Source organism: Orycteropus afer, unplaced genomic scaffold, assembly GCF_000298275.1.
Source record: "Orycteropus afer afer isolate SDZICR_OR568_19922 unplaced genomic scaffold, OryAfe1.0 scaffold00053, whole genome shotgun sequence".
In the NCBI taxonomy this organism is placed as follows: Eukaryota; Metazoa; Chordata; class Mammalia; order Tubulidentata; family Orycteropodidae; genus Orycteropus; species Orycteropus afer.
In genome coordinates, this window is record NW_006921640.1 from 7,459,536 (window position 1) to 7,476,518 (window position 16,983).

A 16,983-nucleotide genomic window follows, 5' to 3' on the forward strand; every position below is an offset into this window, starting at 1 on the left:
AAAACAAAACATTGTGGGGAAGTTATAAAATTACAAGATATCTCTGGAAGTACAAGGAGAAAGTGTCTTAAGTTATCATGAAATCTAAACAGCATTAGCTCTAGCTGTCCCTCCTTTTATCCCTTCTTCCTTAGAAATGTCTGTGAAAGTCTCTGTTTCCATTTCTCTGCTATTTCTATATGCCAAAGATTACAGTCTCTTTTCTCTGGGGCTTAGAAGAGTCAGGTCTGTGATCCAACAGGTCTTAGGATGATTAGTATTCATTATACCCCCACTCATTATACCCCCATTCAGTTTGTCTTACTGTGGTAGATTGAATGCGGCTATGACGCTGGAAGAAATGACACTGTTGTTTCAAATACCAGCAAGATTTCTCATGGTGGGCAGGTTTCAGTGGAGTTTCCAGACAAAGACAAACTAGGAAGAAAGGCCTGGCAATCGACTTCTGAAAATTAGCCAATGAAAATTCTTTAGGTCACAACAGAATATTATCTGATAGAGTACTAGAAGATAAACTCAAAATACACAGTGGTCACAACAATAGACTCAAACATATCAATGACAATGAAGATGGCACAAGACTGAGCCACATTTCATTCTGTTATACCTGGTGTCGCCATGAGTTGGAAGTGATTCAACAGTAACTAACAAACCTGGATTGGTTATTCAGGATCCTCCCAAACTCAAGCAAGACTTGTTGACATAGGTCAGATGAAATTCTTGGTAAGTGGGTCTTATTTACAGTGTCCATAGCTCACATCCTCCTTCTTCTCTTTACTGGTGTAAAGTAAACAAAAATGCCCACTAAAGCCAGAAAGTGGAAGCAGCTTCAAAGACAGAGGTTATTTGGGGCTGCCTATTATAATGAACAATGGAGTGATGAGTAACCACAATGAGAATGATGAAGCTTATAATGAAGTCACCCTCAGCCGATTTTAATGAAGATCCTTGGATTAGATGCTCTCTGAGGTTCCTCCCAGCAATAAAACTCTATCTCCATCTGCTGTTTTTGAGCTGTGGAACCAAAGAGAACAAAAAGAAAATGACTGAATATTTGTTGTTACTAAAACTAAAGTAGGCGACAATTGAATAATTGCATCCTATTTTTTAAATGTTGTTTAGATCCATTTTCTTTGGAAATAAATAAATACCCACTTTTATCAGATCCAGTTGGTGATTATGTTTTTAATGGGAGGAAAAGAAATTAAAACAGAGAACTCTAAAATATTCAAAAATGCTTATTAAGAAATTGAATTTTTTTTTTTTTTAAGAAATTAAAAAATCCTTTTTTCAAGGAAGGACTACATCAATGAAAGAGTTAGCTTCCAAATGTCTTCTCTTAGTCTCACAGTCAATACATGGCAGAAGCAGGTTTGGAATCTACCTCCATTGAGTCTAAAATTGATGTTTTGAACCCTGAGAGAGTGTTAGGGATGCTGATCTACCTTGTTGTTAGCTGACATGGAGTTGGCTCAAGTCATGGCAACCTCACATACAGCACAACAGAATGCTGTCTTGTCAGTCTGAGCCTGCAAGCTCCATTGAAACCTGTTCAGCATCACAGTAACACACAAGCCTCCACTGACAGATAATGGTGGCGAAGAGCTCTGATAGCATAGTATCTAAAGCACTTGACTGCTAACCAGAAGGCTGGCGGTTCAAACCCACCAGCCACTCCTCGGAAGGAAGGTTGGGCAATCTACTTCTGTGGTGATACTGCCTCGGAAACCCAAGGAGGGGTTGCTATGAATCAGGTCTGACTCGAGGGCACATAACAACAACAACAACATACTTATGATGCACTGTCCAGTAATCAAACCTGAGTCTCCCACATGGAAGGCAAAAATTCTACCACTGAACCACCACTGCCCCACTGACCTGCCTAAGACAGAGAAAGCATGATCCAGAGATTCTAAGGCTCCCATCACAGTCTGGCACTGACATTGGGGGGATCCTCCCTCTACTCATCCTCAGCTAAACTCTCTGGGGCTGCATAGCTTTTATGTAACTTTTCCTTTCCTGTTTTTTAATTTCTGCTGCCAAGCACTGTCCACCTCCAGCATACAGTATTTTAGCAAAATCTCTTTGGGATATTCCTGTTCCCATTATTAAATGGAACCCCTTCACAAATTTTAACCTCTGGGAATGATAAAATAGTTTGAGACAACTCTTTTTCAATGTGTCCTATTAAAAAGCAGTGACAGAATTATTTTTTTTAACTAAATTAAGCTCTTATAATAGTAAGATTCCTCATTTATCTTCCAAGAATATGTCTTCACATTCTCTTTTAATATGACAAATGTATTATTCCAGGGCTGTGCACCTCTCTGCCATAGTTTTGTTATTTCATCACTGAAGGTTCCTCCCAGGTTTTCTGAATCAGAACATTCAGCAGTGGGGCTCAGGCTTCAGTATTTCTAAGAAACTCCAGACAAGATTTTGATACTCAACCAGGACTGATTTAAGGTGTCAATTGAGTTCCAAAGAATTGTCCCTACAGCTTACCTCCATGGGCAGTAAGTGACAATTGGAAGTCAAAGGTGTGAAAGGAAAGCCAAGATTTTGTTTTATTTTTCAGATTAAAAAATTTGCCCAAAAATATGTTTATGCAGTCAACCAGAATTTGTTCATTTGTTTGCGTAAGACAAACTTAAGAGATGATCTTTGCAGCAAAAAGAAATGTCTTACACATGTCTTGTTCTTGCATTTCTTTAACAAAACTTTATTGAGGTCTACACTGTATTGGACACTGTGGGGGCTGATGGGTAGAAAAAGATTAATAAGACACACCCTGACCCAGAGGATCTTATAGATTCTGACAGAGATGTAAATAGACAGTTTAAAAAATGAGGTTAGTCCTAGAGATGTGTGCAAAGTTTTAGCATGGTTCTTTCAGTGGTATCTAGTAATCCTTAATGTACTATCTTCTAAAATATTCTTAATTTTGAGTTTGCTTTTCTAGAAATGAAATTTCTTTGGTGTGCATCAAATTTCTTCTTTCAACTTGCCTTTTAGTGTGGTTTAATTACTTCTACTAATGTCAGTGTTTCCCAGAACATAGTTTTCTATTCAATAGAGTGGTACTCGAGATGACTTTAAGTAAGATAAAAGTGTCAATCTGTTGTTTTTAATAGGTATTCTTATTAATGTGTTGTTGTTGTTGTTATGTGCCATTGAGCCGGACCCAACTCATAGCGACCCCTCCTTAGGTTCCTGAGGCAGTAATCACTATGGAAGTAGATTGCCCAACCTTCCTTCTGAGGAGTGGCTGGTGGGTTTGAACTGCTATAATAGGAAAATCTAAAATTTCCACTTAATGGTGATGATGTATAAAATCTTTCTAAAATAAATTTAGGTTAAAAGAAAAAGTAGAGTTCAAAAAGTTCAGGACATAAAGCTCAAGAATACTCAGATATGGCACAAGTGTGCAGGCTAGGCTGCCTGCAGATGGGGATGCTTAATGACGGGGAAAACATCTATCCAACTTCTTCCAGCTGATCATCAGGATGCCATGAGCCTCATGCTGAGATAAACATCTCCCAGCTTGGCATTCTGGGCTCTTTCTTCAAGTTTCCTTGCATCTATTTTATAGTTTTTATTTGCTCTCTTGGAACCACTGGCTTTCTCTTTCCCAGGCTTCTTGAACCCCCTTCCCTTGGCCTCCTGATTCCTGAGATGTCACCCTCATTGCTGGAGACCACTACAAGGTGGAACAACCCTTCCCTTGATTCTCCTAAACAAATCTTTGAAGACGGGTGGTTTTTTTTTTTTTTGCCATTTTCACATAAATCTTATCTTGTGTGTGTTGTCTGCAAACAATAACCATTTTTAATAATTTTGTCTGGTACTTCCTTCAGAACTGTTCTCACATGGAAAAAGAAAATTTTCTTCTTGAAGTCATGGCTTTCTAATTCATGTTGTTGTTGTTAGGTGCCATCAAGTTGATTTTGACTCATAGCAACCCCACGTGACAAAGTAGAACTGGCCCATAGGGTTTCCAAGGCTGTAATCTTTATAGGAGCAGATCACCAGGTCTTTCTCTAGTGCAGCTGCTGGGTGGATTTGAACTGCTGACCTTACGGTTAACAGCAGAGCTCTTAACCATTATGTCACCAAGGTTCCTTTTCCAGTGTATAGTAATTGAATGATAAAAGAGAGAGGCAACTAGTTTTAGCACATATAGGAAGGCCTAGTCTTCAAAGTCCTGCTTCACTGATGCCTTCTTCAGAAAGACTCCGAGGCCACCTCACAGCCCAGAATGAACCCCTACTTCTACAGTATGTCATGTTACTTTTGCCATATTTCTCTTAAACAGCGACTTCATTCTTCCTGGTATGTTTGCATGTTTTCTTGCCCTCTGACTGGGTGTATCTATATGACTGTGGCTATATCTCAATCTCTCACTCAACAAATAATTTCTGAGAGTTTACCATAATCCAGGCACAGGTCTAGAAGTGGGAAGCTGGCAGTAACAACACTGACACAGCCTCTTTCTTGTGCTTCTACTATCTTTACATTCCCCAGTGTCTATCATAAGTGTGTTGCTGTGAGCTGTAGTTAAGTTGGCTGTGGTGCATGGTGACCCCAGGCAAAATGGGACAAAGGACCAAAATGCTGCCTGCCTGCACCATTCCCTCGATCCTTTGTTGTTGGGACTGTTGTGCTTCATGGTGTTTTCACTGGCTGATTTTCGGAAGAAGATTGCCAGGCCAGTCTTCCTACTCTCTTAGTCTGGAAGCTCTGCTGAAGTCTGTTCAGCATTGTAGCAACATGCAGACTTCCACGGCAGAGGGGTGGTGGCTGGGCATGAGGTGCACTGGCTGGGAATCAAACCCAGGTCTTCAATATGGAAAGCAAGGGTTCTACCACTGAACCAACAATGTCCTCATATCATAAGTGTATTTGTTATCTATTGCTGCATAATAAATTACCTCAAAAGGTATTGGCTTAAAACAACCAAAATTTATTATCTCATAAAATTTCTGAGCTATAGTGTGCAAGGAAAGCCAAGATTTTGTTTATTTTTTCAGATAAAAATTTTGCTCAAAAATATGTTTATATATAATATAACCTGGGAAGGATCTGGCAGCAGTTTAGCTGGGTAGTTCTGGTTCGGGATGTCTCATGAGAATGTATCAAGTTATCGGCCAGGGCTACAGTCATCTGAAGGAGTGATCAGGCTGGACGATCTGCTTCCAGACTCACTCATGTGGCTGTTGGCTGAAAGCCATAGTTCTATACTATGTGGACCTTTTCATAGGCTATTCATGACATGGCAGCTGGCTTTCCCCAAAATTAATGATCCAGAGAAAGAAAACGCGAGCAAGAAGGAATCTGCAATGTCTTTTGTCTACTCTCAGAAGTGACACATCATCACTTCTACCATATTCTATTGGTTGCACAAACCAACCTTGGTACAATGTGGAAGGGGGCTACACTGGGGTGGTGATCATTAAGGCCATCTTAGAGGCGGCTTTAAGGAGTCCTAATGGAGCAGTAGTTAAAGTGCTCAGCTGCTAACCAAGAGGTTGGTGGTTTGAACCTACCAGCTGCTCTGTGGGAGAAAGATAGGGTCTTTAATAGGGTCACTATGAGTCAGAATCAACTAATGGCAATGTTTTTTTTTTTTTTTAAAGAGGCTAGCTACCATAATAGGGCAATTAGTAGTGGTTGTTCCTTAAATGTATGTAAAAGTTTTACCCTTAAAAATTAATGAATCAAAGTAATAGGGCAATTAGTAGTGGTTGTTCCTTAAATGTATGTAAAAGTTTTACCCTTTAAAATTATTAATGAATCAAAGCCTATAACTTTTTTGGGCTTTTTTTTTTTTTCCTCTTAAACAAAACTGAGTATACTTTCTGCCCTATCTTTGCTGATTGTATCATTTTGGATTGTTCTCAATCTTCCAGTAACTAAACTCACTGCCATCAAATTGGATCCAATTCATAGCAACCCCTCCTTGGGGTTCTGAGGCTGTATCACTACAGAAGTAAATTGCCTGACCTTCCTTCTGAGGAGTAGTTGGTAGGTTTGAACCACCAACATTCTGGTTAGCAGTCAAATGCCTTAGGTACTAGGGTTCAGTAATTTGAATGGCGATCTAAACAATATGCTGCTGCCACCTGAAGAATAAGAGTCAAAACATATATTTTTGGCAGCATTAGTAACTTGTCTTTCCTCTGAAGTGTCTTCTTTCCCTTGCAATCATCTTCCCTAAGCATCTTGCCAGAACCATTCATGGTGTGTTTGTTAGCTATTTGTGGAAAATTGCTATTTGAAACCCTTATTATGTTCTATTTAAAATAGATTTTGTTTAATGTACACAATAATTGAGACTTGCTGAAACTACTAAGCTCTCTCAGAGTAATGTCTGTATTGTGTGCGTTAGTTGACAAAGAGATCTTTCATGGATGGGTGCTCACAATTAAATAGAAGCCTCAGGTAGAGAGGGAAGGAATTACTCTTTTATTTTATTTTATTTTTTATGGGAAAAGTAATAGAACTATATCACTGCAATTTGACCCACTCTTGCTAAGCACTTTATGAAGAATCAAGCAGTGAGCTAGCAACACATATGCAAATAACAAAGGCGAGTATGAAGCTCTCATCACTATTATCTGTGTGATGTTCCTCTCCACTTGTGCAACAGGAATCCGTGGGTGGTTCAAATGGTTAATGCACTCAGCATCTAACTGAAAGGCAGAAGCTTTGAGTCTACTCCAAGGTGCCTTGGAAGAAAGCCCAGGTGAAAAATTAGCCATTAAAAACCCTATGAAGCACAGTTGTCTCTGACACACATGGGGTCTCAGTGAGTCAGAACTGACTCTATAGCAACAGGTTTTGGTAATTCTTTCAAGACTCAGAGCAGGAGACCTGAAACAATAATCATGATAATGACAACTGATTATTTGTATGATATTATACATAAAAATTATGTGCCTACCATTCTGACTTGAGGGAAACAGACTTTTCTCTGATAAGTTGCAAACTGATAGCTAGTAGCTCTTACTAGAAAAAAAGATAAACATATTTAAGGAAAAAAAAATTGCAGATTCTAAAGCTCTGGTAGTGTAGTGCCTAAGGCACTTGACTGCTAGCCAGAAGGCTGGTGGTTCAAACCCACCAGCTGCTCTTTGGAAGGAGGATTGCACTATCTACTTCGGTAATGATACCACATCAGAAACCCAAGGAGGGGTCACTATGAGTCGGGTCCAATTCGATGGCACATAACAACAACAAAGTACCCTCAGATTGGAAGGCACAAAAGACCTCTTTACAATGTTAAGAGCAAAGATATCACATTGAAGACTAAGGTGCAACTGACCCAAGCTATGGTATTTTCAATCACCTCATATGCATGTGAAAGCTGGATAATGAATAAGGAAGATTGCAGAAGAATTGATTCATTTGAATTGTGGTGTCGGTGAAGAATACTGAAAATACCATGGAATGCCAGAAGAAAGAACAAGTCTGTCTTGGAAGAAGTATAGCCAGAATGGCTAGACTTCGTCTCTCATACTTTGATCATGTTGTCAGAAGGGACTAATTCCTGGAGAAGGATATCATGTTTGGTAAAGTAGAGGGTCAGTGAGAAAGGGAAAGATCCTTGAGATGAACTGACACAGTGGCTGGAACAATGGACTTAAGCATAGCAACAACTTGGAGAAGGCACAGGACTGGGCAGTATTTGGTTCTGTTGTGCGTAGGGGTGATATGGGTTGAAACCACCTTGAAGGCAACTCACAACAACAAAGATCACAAGTGTGGAAAGGGACAGAAAATTCTAGAAAAGACATGTTGAGTCAGAAAGATGTGCTCCATTTGAATCTTAGTGGAAAATCAGGTTAACTCTTCAATATTTGCTAACATTTAAGGATTAATGGGAATGATAATTAAGTTTGTATTTCTTGACAACTTGCTCCAAATTGTACCCAATGTTTTATGGTGATATTATATAAGAGTTCTGCTTAGCTGTCTTAATGCATTATTTTCAACAAAATGGAGTAATTGAGTGAGGAAATGTTTCTCATTAAACAATACCTTTGTGGGGAGCCAGGGCTATTTGGATCATAAGGCATCAACTAGTCACTGTCACTCACCTCATAGTAACAAAACCTCTGAAGGCCAAGGAGGTAATGATACCTGCGAGGCAATAAATAGCCCCTGAAGTATCTCCTTTATAAACCCAAATCTTCCAAAGAATTGAAAACATCACACTATATTCTAAAACATTTTCTGAATATCAGTTATTTAGATATCTGTGGTCAACCTTTTTCCGCTTCCATACCTTTCTCACGTGGAACACACTCCACATGAGAGTTAGCAACACTCTCAAAGTGCAGGAAATCCCTCCGAAGAGAACTCTGACCTGCAGGGGTGGGAAATAGGCATCACAGGGGCATGTCCATTTTGAAAAAATCCCTCCAGTGATGTTCTTAATTAGTAGGCTATTTTTTGGAGTAGTTTTAGGTATACATAAAAGTTATGCAGAAAGTACAGCATTACATATACCCTTCCTACTCCCCCTACATAATTTTCCTACTATTAACATCTTGCATTAATATGGTACATTTGTTATAATTGATGGATCAATATCGATACATTATTAATAATTAAATTCCAGAATTTACCTTACATAGCTTGTGTTGTAAAGTTCTATGGATTTTGACAAATCTATAATGTTAGCAATCAACCATTTCAGTAACATGCAGGATAGTTTCAGTGCTTTCAAAGTGCCTTATGCGCCATCATTCATCCCTTCCTCCATCCCTCCTTCTTGAGATTCATACATGCCTTGCTGGGGCTCAGGTCAGGAAGGCCATGACTTCCTTCCCACTTTCAGCTGACACTATGTTGTTGTTGTTGTTATGTGCCATCGAGTCGGCCCGACTCATAGCAACCCCTCCTTGGGTTTCCGAGATGGTATTACTACGGAAGGAAGCCCAACCTTCCTTCTGAGGAGTGGCTGGTAGGTTTGAGCCACCAGCCTTCTGCTTAGCAGTCAAGTGCCTTAGGCACTATGCTACCAGAGCTCCTAGCTGACACTATAGGAGCAGCTTAGTAAAATTCCTGACCTCTGTGTGGACAGTCTGAGAAGTCTGCCTTGAAGGAGAGGTCCAGCTGAAAGAGCTCTGAGCATCAGCCTACCTGGACTTTGATCCAGGGTTTACCAGTAACATTTGACTTGAAGTATGTCAATTCCCCTCTCTGGGGCTCAATTCCTGACCTGTAAACTGAAAGGGTGGGGCTAAATGATCCCTAAGGCCCAATACAGTACTGATATTGTACTATTCCATTTTGGCTGGAGGCTGATAAATCTCATGACATTTCATAGCATAAAGTTACTGTGTTTTCCTAAACCTGAAGTTGCAAACTAGTGGCCAGATCCAACTTGCAAATGTATCTTTTTTACACCCCTCCCTACCCCCACCCCTAGTATTCTTCGTTTTTCTGAGTTGGTTGCCAGCATTTAAAAATAGAGAGATTTCTCATAATCACCTCTGGCTTGTCTTGAAGATCTTGGATCTGACAACATTCAGCCCTCCTTCCTCCATGGCCACCTCTTCTAGATAAGGCCCATGCTCTGGTTCACCACTGGCCCACACAGCCCATCTTGCTCATTTCCATCCCTCCTGGCCACTGTAAATGTTTGAGTTTGCAACTCCTGTTTTCAATTGCCTCCATTGTCCCCAGATCACATGAGACGATGACACATGAGACAATGTCCTTGTAAAGGACATATATTCAAGCCTGTTTTAATTCTTTCTGCTGCTTGCACTGGTCAGGAGGGTGGGTTTGTGAGCACTTCTGGAAGTGACTGTCTGGCTTGTTCATGTGCATGGAAGGTGGGAGGAGAGCTGGAAACCAAACAATCTTGTGGTGCTTCTGCAAGGATCTCCACCAGGCTGGTAGCATCATAGATATGCTGAAGGTGCAGGAGGCAGTTCTAGGTGAACATCTGCAAGCCTCAGGGAAAGAAGAGGCCAAATGAGGGGGGAAAAAAAAGAAAAACTTATGGGGTTTTCAAGTGTCCTTTTTCTACCTCTTCCGAACTTTCCTGTGTAGGTCCATGCCACCGACGGCGGGCAGGAGGCTGCTGTACCCAGTTGGGCTCCTTGTCAGCACTCAAGCATGCTGTTCTCGGGCTCTACCTGCTGGTCTTCCTTATTCTCGTGGGCATCTTCATCTTAGCAGGTAAGAGCAGCTCTCTTCTGTCCTGCGCCTTTAGGTTGAAGAAGGAGGGCATAGGAAGCAAGAGCAGATGGATGAGAGAGCTGCAGCCTCAACTCTTCATTCCCACTGACATGACCTGAATGCTGTCCTTCTCACCACTGGTACCACAAAGGAAGCAGCCGGCTATCTTTCCAGCTGGGCACCACTCTGAAGCAGCACGGTCTGTTCCATGTGGGATGAGGACTTAGCAGGGGCTGTGTGTCAGAGATTGTGAAATCTCTGATTCCAGCAGCAGAGATTTAGCTACTCCAAGTGGTTTCCAATTTTTTCTACATTGTCATGTGACACTGGGTAGCACACTGCTTCCCCTTGGACCTCTAGGTTGTGGATTGCCCAAAGCAGGTTGAGTGTTATCTGAGCCCCTTGTCCTGAGGTATGATGAAATGGGCATGAGGTACTTTGCTGCAGATGCTAATTAGGGTTATGGTAAACTTGGTGCCCTTTGCAATTATTGGAGTTGGGGGTGGGGTTGCTGCAATCCAGCCAGGCTCTTTTCCCCAGTTTCTGTCCACAAGACAATCAGGTGCTAGATTCAGGTTTGGAACATATTCTCCAGCCATGGATAAGCAGAGCTCACTGACTTAGGAAATGATCCAACTGTTGACCTTATGCTTTGACCAGCCCAGCTCACCATCCACAGGTGACAGAAACACTGAAGCAGACAGGAGCAAAGACTATGGTGGTCTCCTCCTGACTCCCACCTTTCTAGTTGAAGGTATGTGGGACCTGACAAAGTAGGGCCAAAGGATTAGTTCAGTTCCACCTGTTGTAGCTTATAGAAGTACCTACTTTGCACCAAGCTCAGTGTTAGGATTGGGACAGAGTTAAATAAGACCCACTGGCTTCCTTCAAGGAGCTCCTAATCTAGGTCATGCAGACAGAACCTGTCTCAAGGCAGAATGTGATAAGGGATATGATTGTTGTAAACACATGCTGTGGTAATGCAAAGAAGGCCTGCAGAGTGGATGTGTGGGTGTTGCATGGGGAAGGTAGGATTAGCGGAGTGAGGCTGCTGGCCAGGCAGAGCTGAATTGGACTGCCGAGTGTGGGGTCCTGGAGTTAACTCTGGGGCAGAAATCTAGAGATTAAGACCTTGCAGATGACCCACTGATGGAAATATGAGGCAAATTCCCAGAACCTCCCTGGCTTTCTATCAAGTGGGACTAGTCACTTGGGCCTTGTGATGGGATGTTCAGTGCTGCCTTCACTCTGAGGTTTCCACAGTCAGGGCTCAGGGCATACATTAGGGGTTGTGTCTGTGCCACCAACCATTAACCTTAGGGGCAGCCAACAGCAATAACAAGAAAAATTCATGATTCATCTCAGGAATCAAGGGATGGTGTCCAGCAAGAGCCATCACTGGCCAAGCCAGCCAGAGGATGATTTAAATATATTCTTGCACTTCTCAGTAAGAGATTGGAATCTGGTTTTGTAGGCTTGGCTCCCACAACCATAACAAATTCTCAGAATATTTAGAAAGTGTTTCAGTCCAGCATGAAAGTCAGCTATGGTGTTACAACTTCTCTGCTGCACAGGAGCATTTAGGTGGTAGAGGGTCATGAGCAGAGAGACCAGGCTGGGGAGGGACCTAGGGCAGGTCTCTGGAGGCCTGGGGGGCCTGGAAAGACATCATCTCTTGGGGAAGAGAAGGCTTGCAAGGGGATGAAAGTTCTTTTCTGGTGCCTGAAGTGCTGCCATGTGAAAAAGGGAAGATGTATTCTGTGTGGTCATTGAGGGTAGAACTAGGATGAAATGTGTGGATATTGTAAAGAGACAGATTTTCATTCAAAATAAAGGTTAGCTTTATTTTTTATTTTTTTAAAAAAAAAAAAGTAGTTCTGCATCTAGTATGATGCAGAAAGGTTTTTTCCTGGTTTGGAGTTGAGTGAGATTAATAGTGCCATCTTGACATTTTTAGAAAGAAGGGTGGAATATGGTTTCCCAGTCTACTGAAAACATTATCACACTTCCTTAATTGTTACATGTGGAACCCTGGGGAGGATTTCAATCTTTATAATCATCTTCAACCCTGAAATTTCTGGCTACTCTGCCTGTGTAGAATTCAGGTGGATTGGCACTGATCTGATGAAACAGAGCATCCTACTTTGGGTCTTGGCTCTGGGTGTGTTACCACTGTCACCTCCTAAGATCTTGCCTGGAAAACCAGGTTGTCCACTGGGAGAGGTTTGGTGAGGGCAGTCAATGAAAGGGTATGATCAACAGCTATACAGGGAGTAGACTTGGGAATGTGGTGGACAAGGTTGGACAAGTTCTTCCAGAAGGTCCTGCCTAATCATAGGTAGGAAGTTTCTTCAGATTTACCTTGATTGATGATCTGCAGTAATGGTCCCTGTTTTGTTTACCTAATGCCACTCTGATAGGAATATATCACAAATCGGATGGCTTGAACAAACAGAAGTTGATTTTCTTACAGTTCTGGAGGCTAGAAGTCTGAGTTCAAAGTGCCAGGCTCTAGGGGTTGGGTGAAGCCCCTCCACCTTGGCTTCAGCTCTGCCTCTTGCTCCCAGCCCACTGAAGCTGGAGGCATCTCTTCACTCAGTCAGCTACTGGCTGCTGAGGCTGACAAGCCCAAGGTCAACAAATAAAACACACACTATTGGCACAGTCCCTATAGTACCAAACCACACAGCAGGCCATTAATTCAAATCCTGAAAAAAATTCCAAGATCAGCAGGGCAACGTGGCAGGCTGCTGAACAATGACTCAGCTACATGCAGGGTTCAAGTATGCCATAAGCTGGAGACCTTCCTCAAAGTTATATACTGAAAGCAGCCTACATCCCTAAAGTAGCTACTGAGCTGCTCCAGTAGATTTCACCGTGGAGTTAATTACCAACCTCACCATGGGGAATAACTGCCCAGCCACTCAACCAGGCCCAGCCAAGTTGACATACAACCCTAACTACCACACTCCCTTTCAGAAAATACCAACATGGTGAGGTGATCTATGTGTCAGTGTAATGCAGAGGCTGCCTGGCTTTCTGTTAGGTGTCCTGATGTGAGCACTTTCCCCATCTTGGCAGCATCTGCTCTTCAGTGCCCTGCAGGGTCACCTTGCACAGGAGGAGTTCTGCTGAATGCTTCTTAAACTTCGACACTTCTTTGTTGATAGATATCTTGCACATCTTACAACTGGATGACAACATTATCCACTGCTGTATCTGACTCCCTAATTGGGCAATTCATGTTTTACCCACTTCATTATCTATCTTACTGTCTGATTGGAGTATAAATTCCTACTCTAAGAATTTTCTGATTTTACAAAGTTATTATCTAATTATATAAAAATTAGTCTTGCAAACCCTACAAAAGACTTTTCTCAATTCATCTCCTTACCCAAATACTCAAAGTAAAAGGGAAAAATTGGATCTCATGTTTGTGTGTTATCCCAGACTCCCTCATCACAAGGTTAATCCAGCCATCACTCAAATTATTCTCTCAATTGGACTTTCTTCCTTCCATCTAACTATCCATTTCTGACTAGTATCCTCCTAGGAACTTTCCTCTGATGGTCTCCTACCATCACTGAGTTCTATTCCCTCAGCTCACAGGCCTCCTTAATCTCCTGAGAAAGATGAACCAGTCAATCATCCTCAACCCCAAACTCCTCAGCTATTCTATCTTCTAACACATTTTATTCATTACCTGGGCTGATGATTCCCTATTACATTTCATTCTGTTCCAAATTCATTATTGGACAGTACAAACTATCAGCTTTAGTTCATGAATAAGAGAATTGAGATTAGATGGTCACTTTGGTCAGAAGGCCCTAAATCTAGGCAAAGTGGTCTCTGTAATGGGGTTTAAGAGTTAGAGGAGGTTTGGTCTTGTCCATGATTACTTCTGGGACCCCACTGTGGTCACAAACTATGGTCATCAGGAACCATATCTCCTATCAAATGCCCACCTCTTTCTTCTCCTTTCCTGCTATGAGTTCATTGATGAATTTGAGGTCTTACTATGAAAATGAAACAGCAGAAAGGAGAGGTGCCAACATCTCTGGGACTGTAATTTGGGAAGAAGTTGGGGCATCAAGGCAATGTAGATGATGGCTACTGGACCAAGGAGAGTTTCTGGTGAAAAATGGGCTTTTCTTACACCGTAATGTTCTTCTTTCTTAACAGCAGCAAGTAGTCATTGCTGTTACATCATCAAGTGCTTAACTTGTGCATGATTGCTTAGTTGGTGCAGGGCTGTGGGACAAGCCCTGGGAAGAAAGAGTCACAAGGCATGGGCCTTGTACTGGGAGGCTTTAAAATCATAAATGCACACACATATTTGGACAATATTGGTGTGGCTTATGCTCTATGCCAAATTTCACAAAGGAGAGCCTGATCTCTAAGGGTTAGAGTAGCTGGGGAGGGCCTCAGCTATAAGAGAGGTGAAGACCAAGTTGTCCAAATGTCATTTGAAATAAGCACCCCTTTTCTTGGTCATCTCATTTCAAGTAAGTCTCTTCTTAAACTCCCCAATCAGAGAGCCTTTTGTTCAGAGCCCACATCCATTTATTGATGCCATCAGTGCATCTTGGAAATAAGAGTGTGCTGCTATCAGCCTTTATTGGCAGACTTTGTCAGAAAGTTTCAGAAATATCCTTGTGTATATTGTAAGGATGTTATTGAGGACATTGTTCATTACATTACACAATGTTAACTTTATGAAGACCATTGGAGAAATTATTTTCTGTCCTAATCTCAGAAGGAGGTGTGCTTTCCCTGAAGAATTCGTTTCTTTTACCTTATGGAGACTGCAAATTTGAAGGCAATTAAATTGTTTCCAAGGAGATAATTAACATGAACTGAAAATCAGTTGTCATCCAGTTGTACATGTGGAATTTGAAGATAATAAAAATGAAAATCTGGAGACAGATTTGGAGCCCAGCCACAGCAAGTGTATAGACGATACACTTTTTGTGTTTAAAGTATTTTTGTGTTAGTCTCATTCTTGGCTCCATTTAGTGTCTTTATACTTGTTCTTTCTTTTCCTTTTTCTCATCTTAGTGTATTTTATGTATCCTCGTAAACTGTCTTATCCCTTCTGGAACAAGGCAGTGTGCTAATGCACAGTTTTGTCTCTCTCTCTCTCTCTTTTCCATTAATACCGCCTACTCTATTTGAGTCTTCAAATGCATAATGTTTTTAAATATGTAAATGAGTGAATGAATGAATGACACAAGGAAGCCAGGAGCTGATCTTATTTGTGCGGGAAAAAAAGGGGATTATTTTTGTTTAAGCCAAGTATCTAAATAACATGGTAAATATGGAATCATTGCCCAAGGACATTTGGCTAGGAGAAGTAAGTGTGGAATTAATAATGAATACATACATATTATATACTGAATTTATATTATAAGATATAGAGAGAATATGAAGGCAACATCATGCAATACTTTATACTGATTAAGAGCACAGACTTTGAGCCAACCTGTCTGGGTTTGACACTTGGCTTACCATTATCAGCTATGGGACACTGCAAAGTTTACCTGAGCTTTCTGTACCCAAATTTCCTTATCTGAAAATGGGAGAAGTAACTATACCCGAGAGTCTGAGAGTCCCTGGATGGCACAAGTGATCAATATACTTGGCTAGTAACCAAAAGGTGGCAGTTTGAGTCAACCCAGAGATGGCTTGGAAGAGAGGGCTGATGATCTACTTAAAAAAAAATCAGCCATTGAAAAACCTATGGAGCAGTTCTACTCTGACACACAATGGGGTTGCTAAGAGTCAGAATAGACTCAGTGGCGACTGGTATCAATGTATCTGCCTCATTGGTTTGTTCTTGGGTTGGGTTATTATGGGCTGGGTTGTTGAGGATTAAATTAATATACCTAAAGTACTTAGAATAGAGCCTGACACAGAGTAATCATTATAGAAGTACTAGCTATTGCTATTGCTAACGCTACTATTATTATTCCATCTTTTTCTTGGGTTTTCTTTGCAGTCATATAAACTTGACAACTTGAACTAGGAGTCAGAAAAACTTGGATTTACTTCCAGTTCATCCATTAACACTCTGTAATCTTGGGCAAAATCACTTATGCTCTCTGAACCTTTGTATAAAACAAAACCCAAACCTACTACCCTTAAGTTGATTCCAACTCCTAGTGACCCTATAGGACAGAGCATAACTGCCTCATAGGGTTTCCAAGGCTGTATAAATCTTTATGGAAGCAGACTGCCTCTGCTTTCTCTCGCTGACTGTCTGGTGGGTTCGAACTGCTAACCTTTCGGTTGCTAACCGAATACTCATTTGTAAAATGAGCAGGTTGAACTAAATCGGTGTTTCTACACTTTCTTGATCATGATCTACATCTAAAAATATATTTTTGCACAGACAACGAAGATAAACAGTTTTATATATGCAATACTGTGTTATCAGTGATTTAAAAAAAAACACATTAATATACAGGTAAATAAGTGAGTGGACAGGCTGAATGATCAGATATGTCTAGGCAAAAGGGAATATACCCATGAACATATGTAAGGGTGACAGGTGATATTTTTACATATGTATTTGTATGTACTGTAAGAATGTCCATATAAATAGAACCAACATTGGGCAAAGTTATGATAACTTCTTAGCCACAGTCACCCACCCTGATGGAGCAAGTTTTTGGACCTGTGGGCTCAGGACCATGGTCACAGGGGACATCAAACTTAATTGGCATAACATACTACACAAAAACATTGTTCTCCATCCTACTCTGATCAGTAGGGACTGGGGTCTTAAAA

The 16,983-nt window shown here is 41.1% G+C and overlaps 1 protein-coding gene across 1 annotated transcript in view; it reads left to right on the forward strand.

Moving 5' to 3' along the window:
• Positions 1 to 16,983, forward strand: part of SCARA5 (scavenger receptor class A member 5) — a 180,692-nt gene that overhangs the window by 41,510 nt on the left and 122,199 nt on the right. The window contains exon 2 of the mRNA XM_007938729.2: positions 10,066 to 10,194. Within this exon, the coding sequence (XP_007936920.1) occupies positions 10,066 to 10,194 (129 nt within the window). The remainder of the gene's footprint in view (positions 1 to 10,065; positions 10,195 to 16,983) is intronic.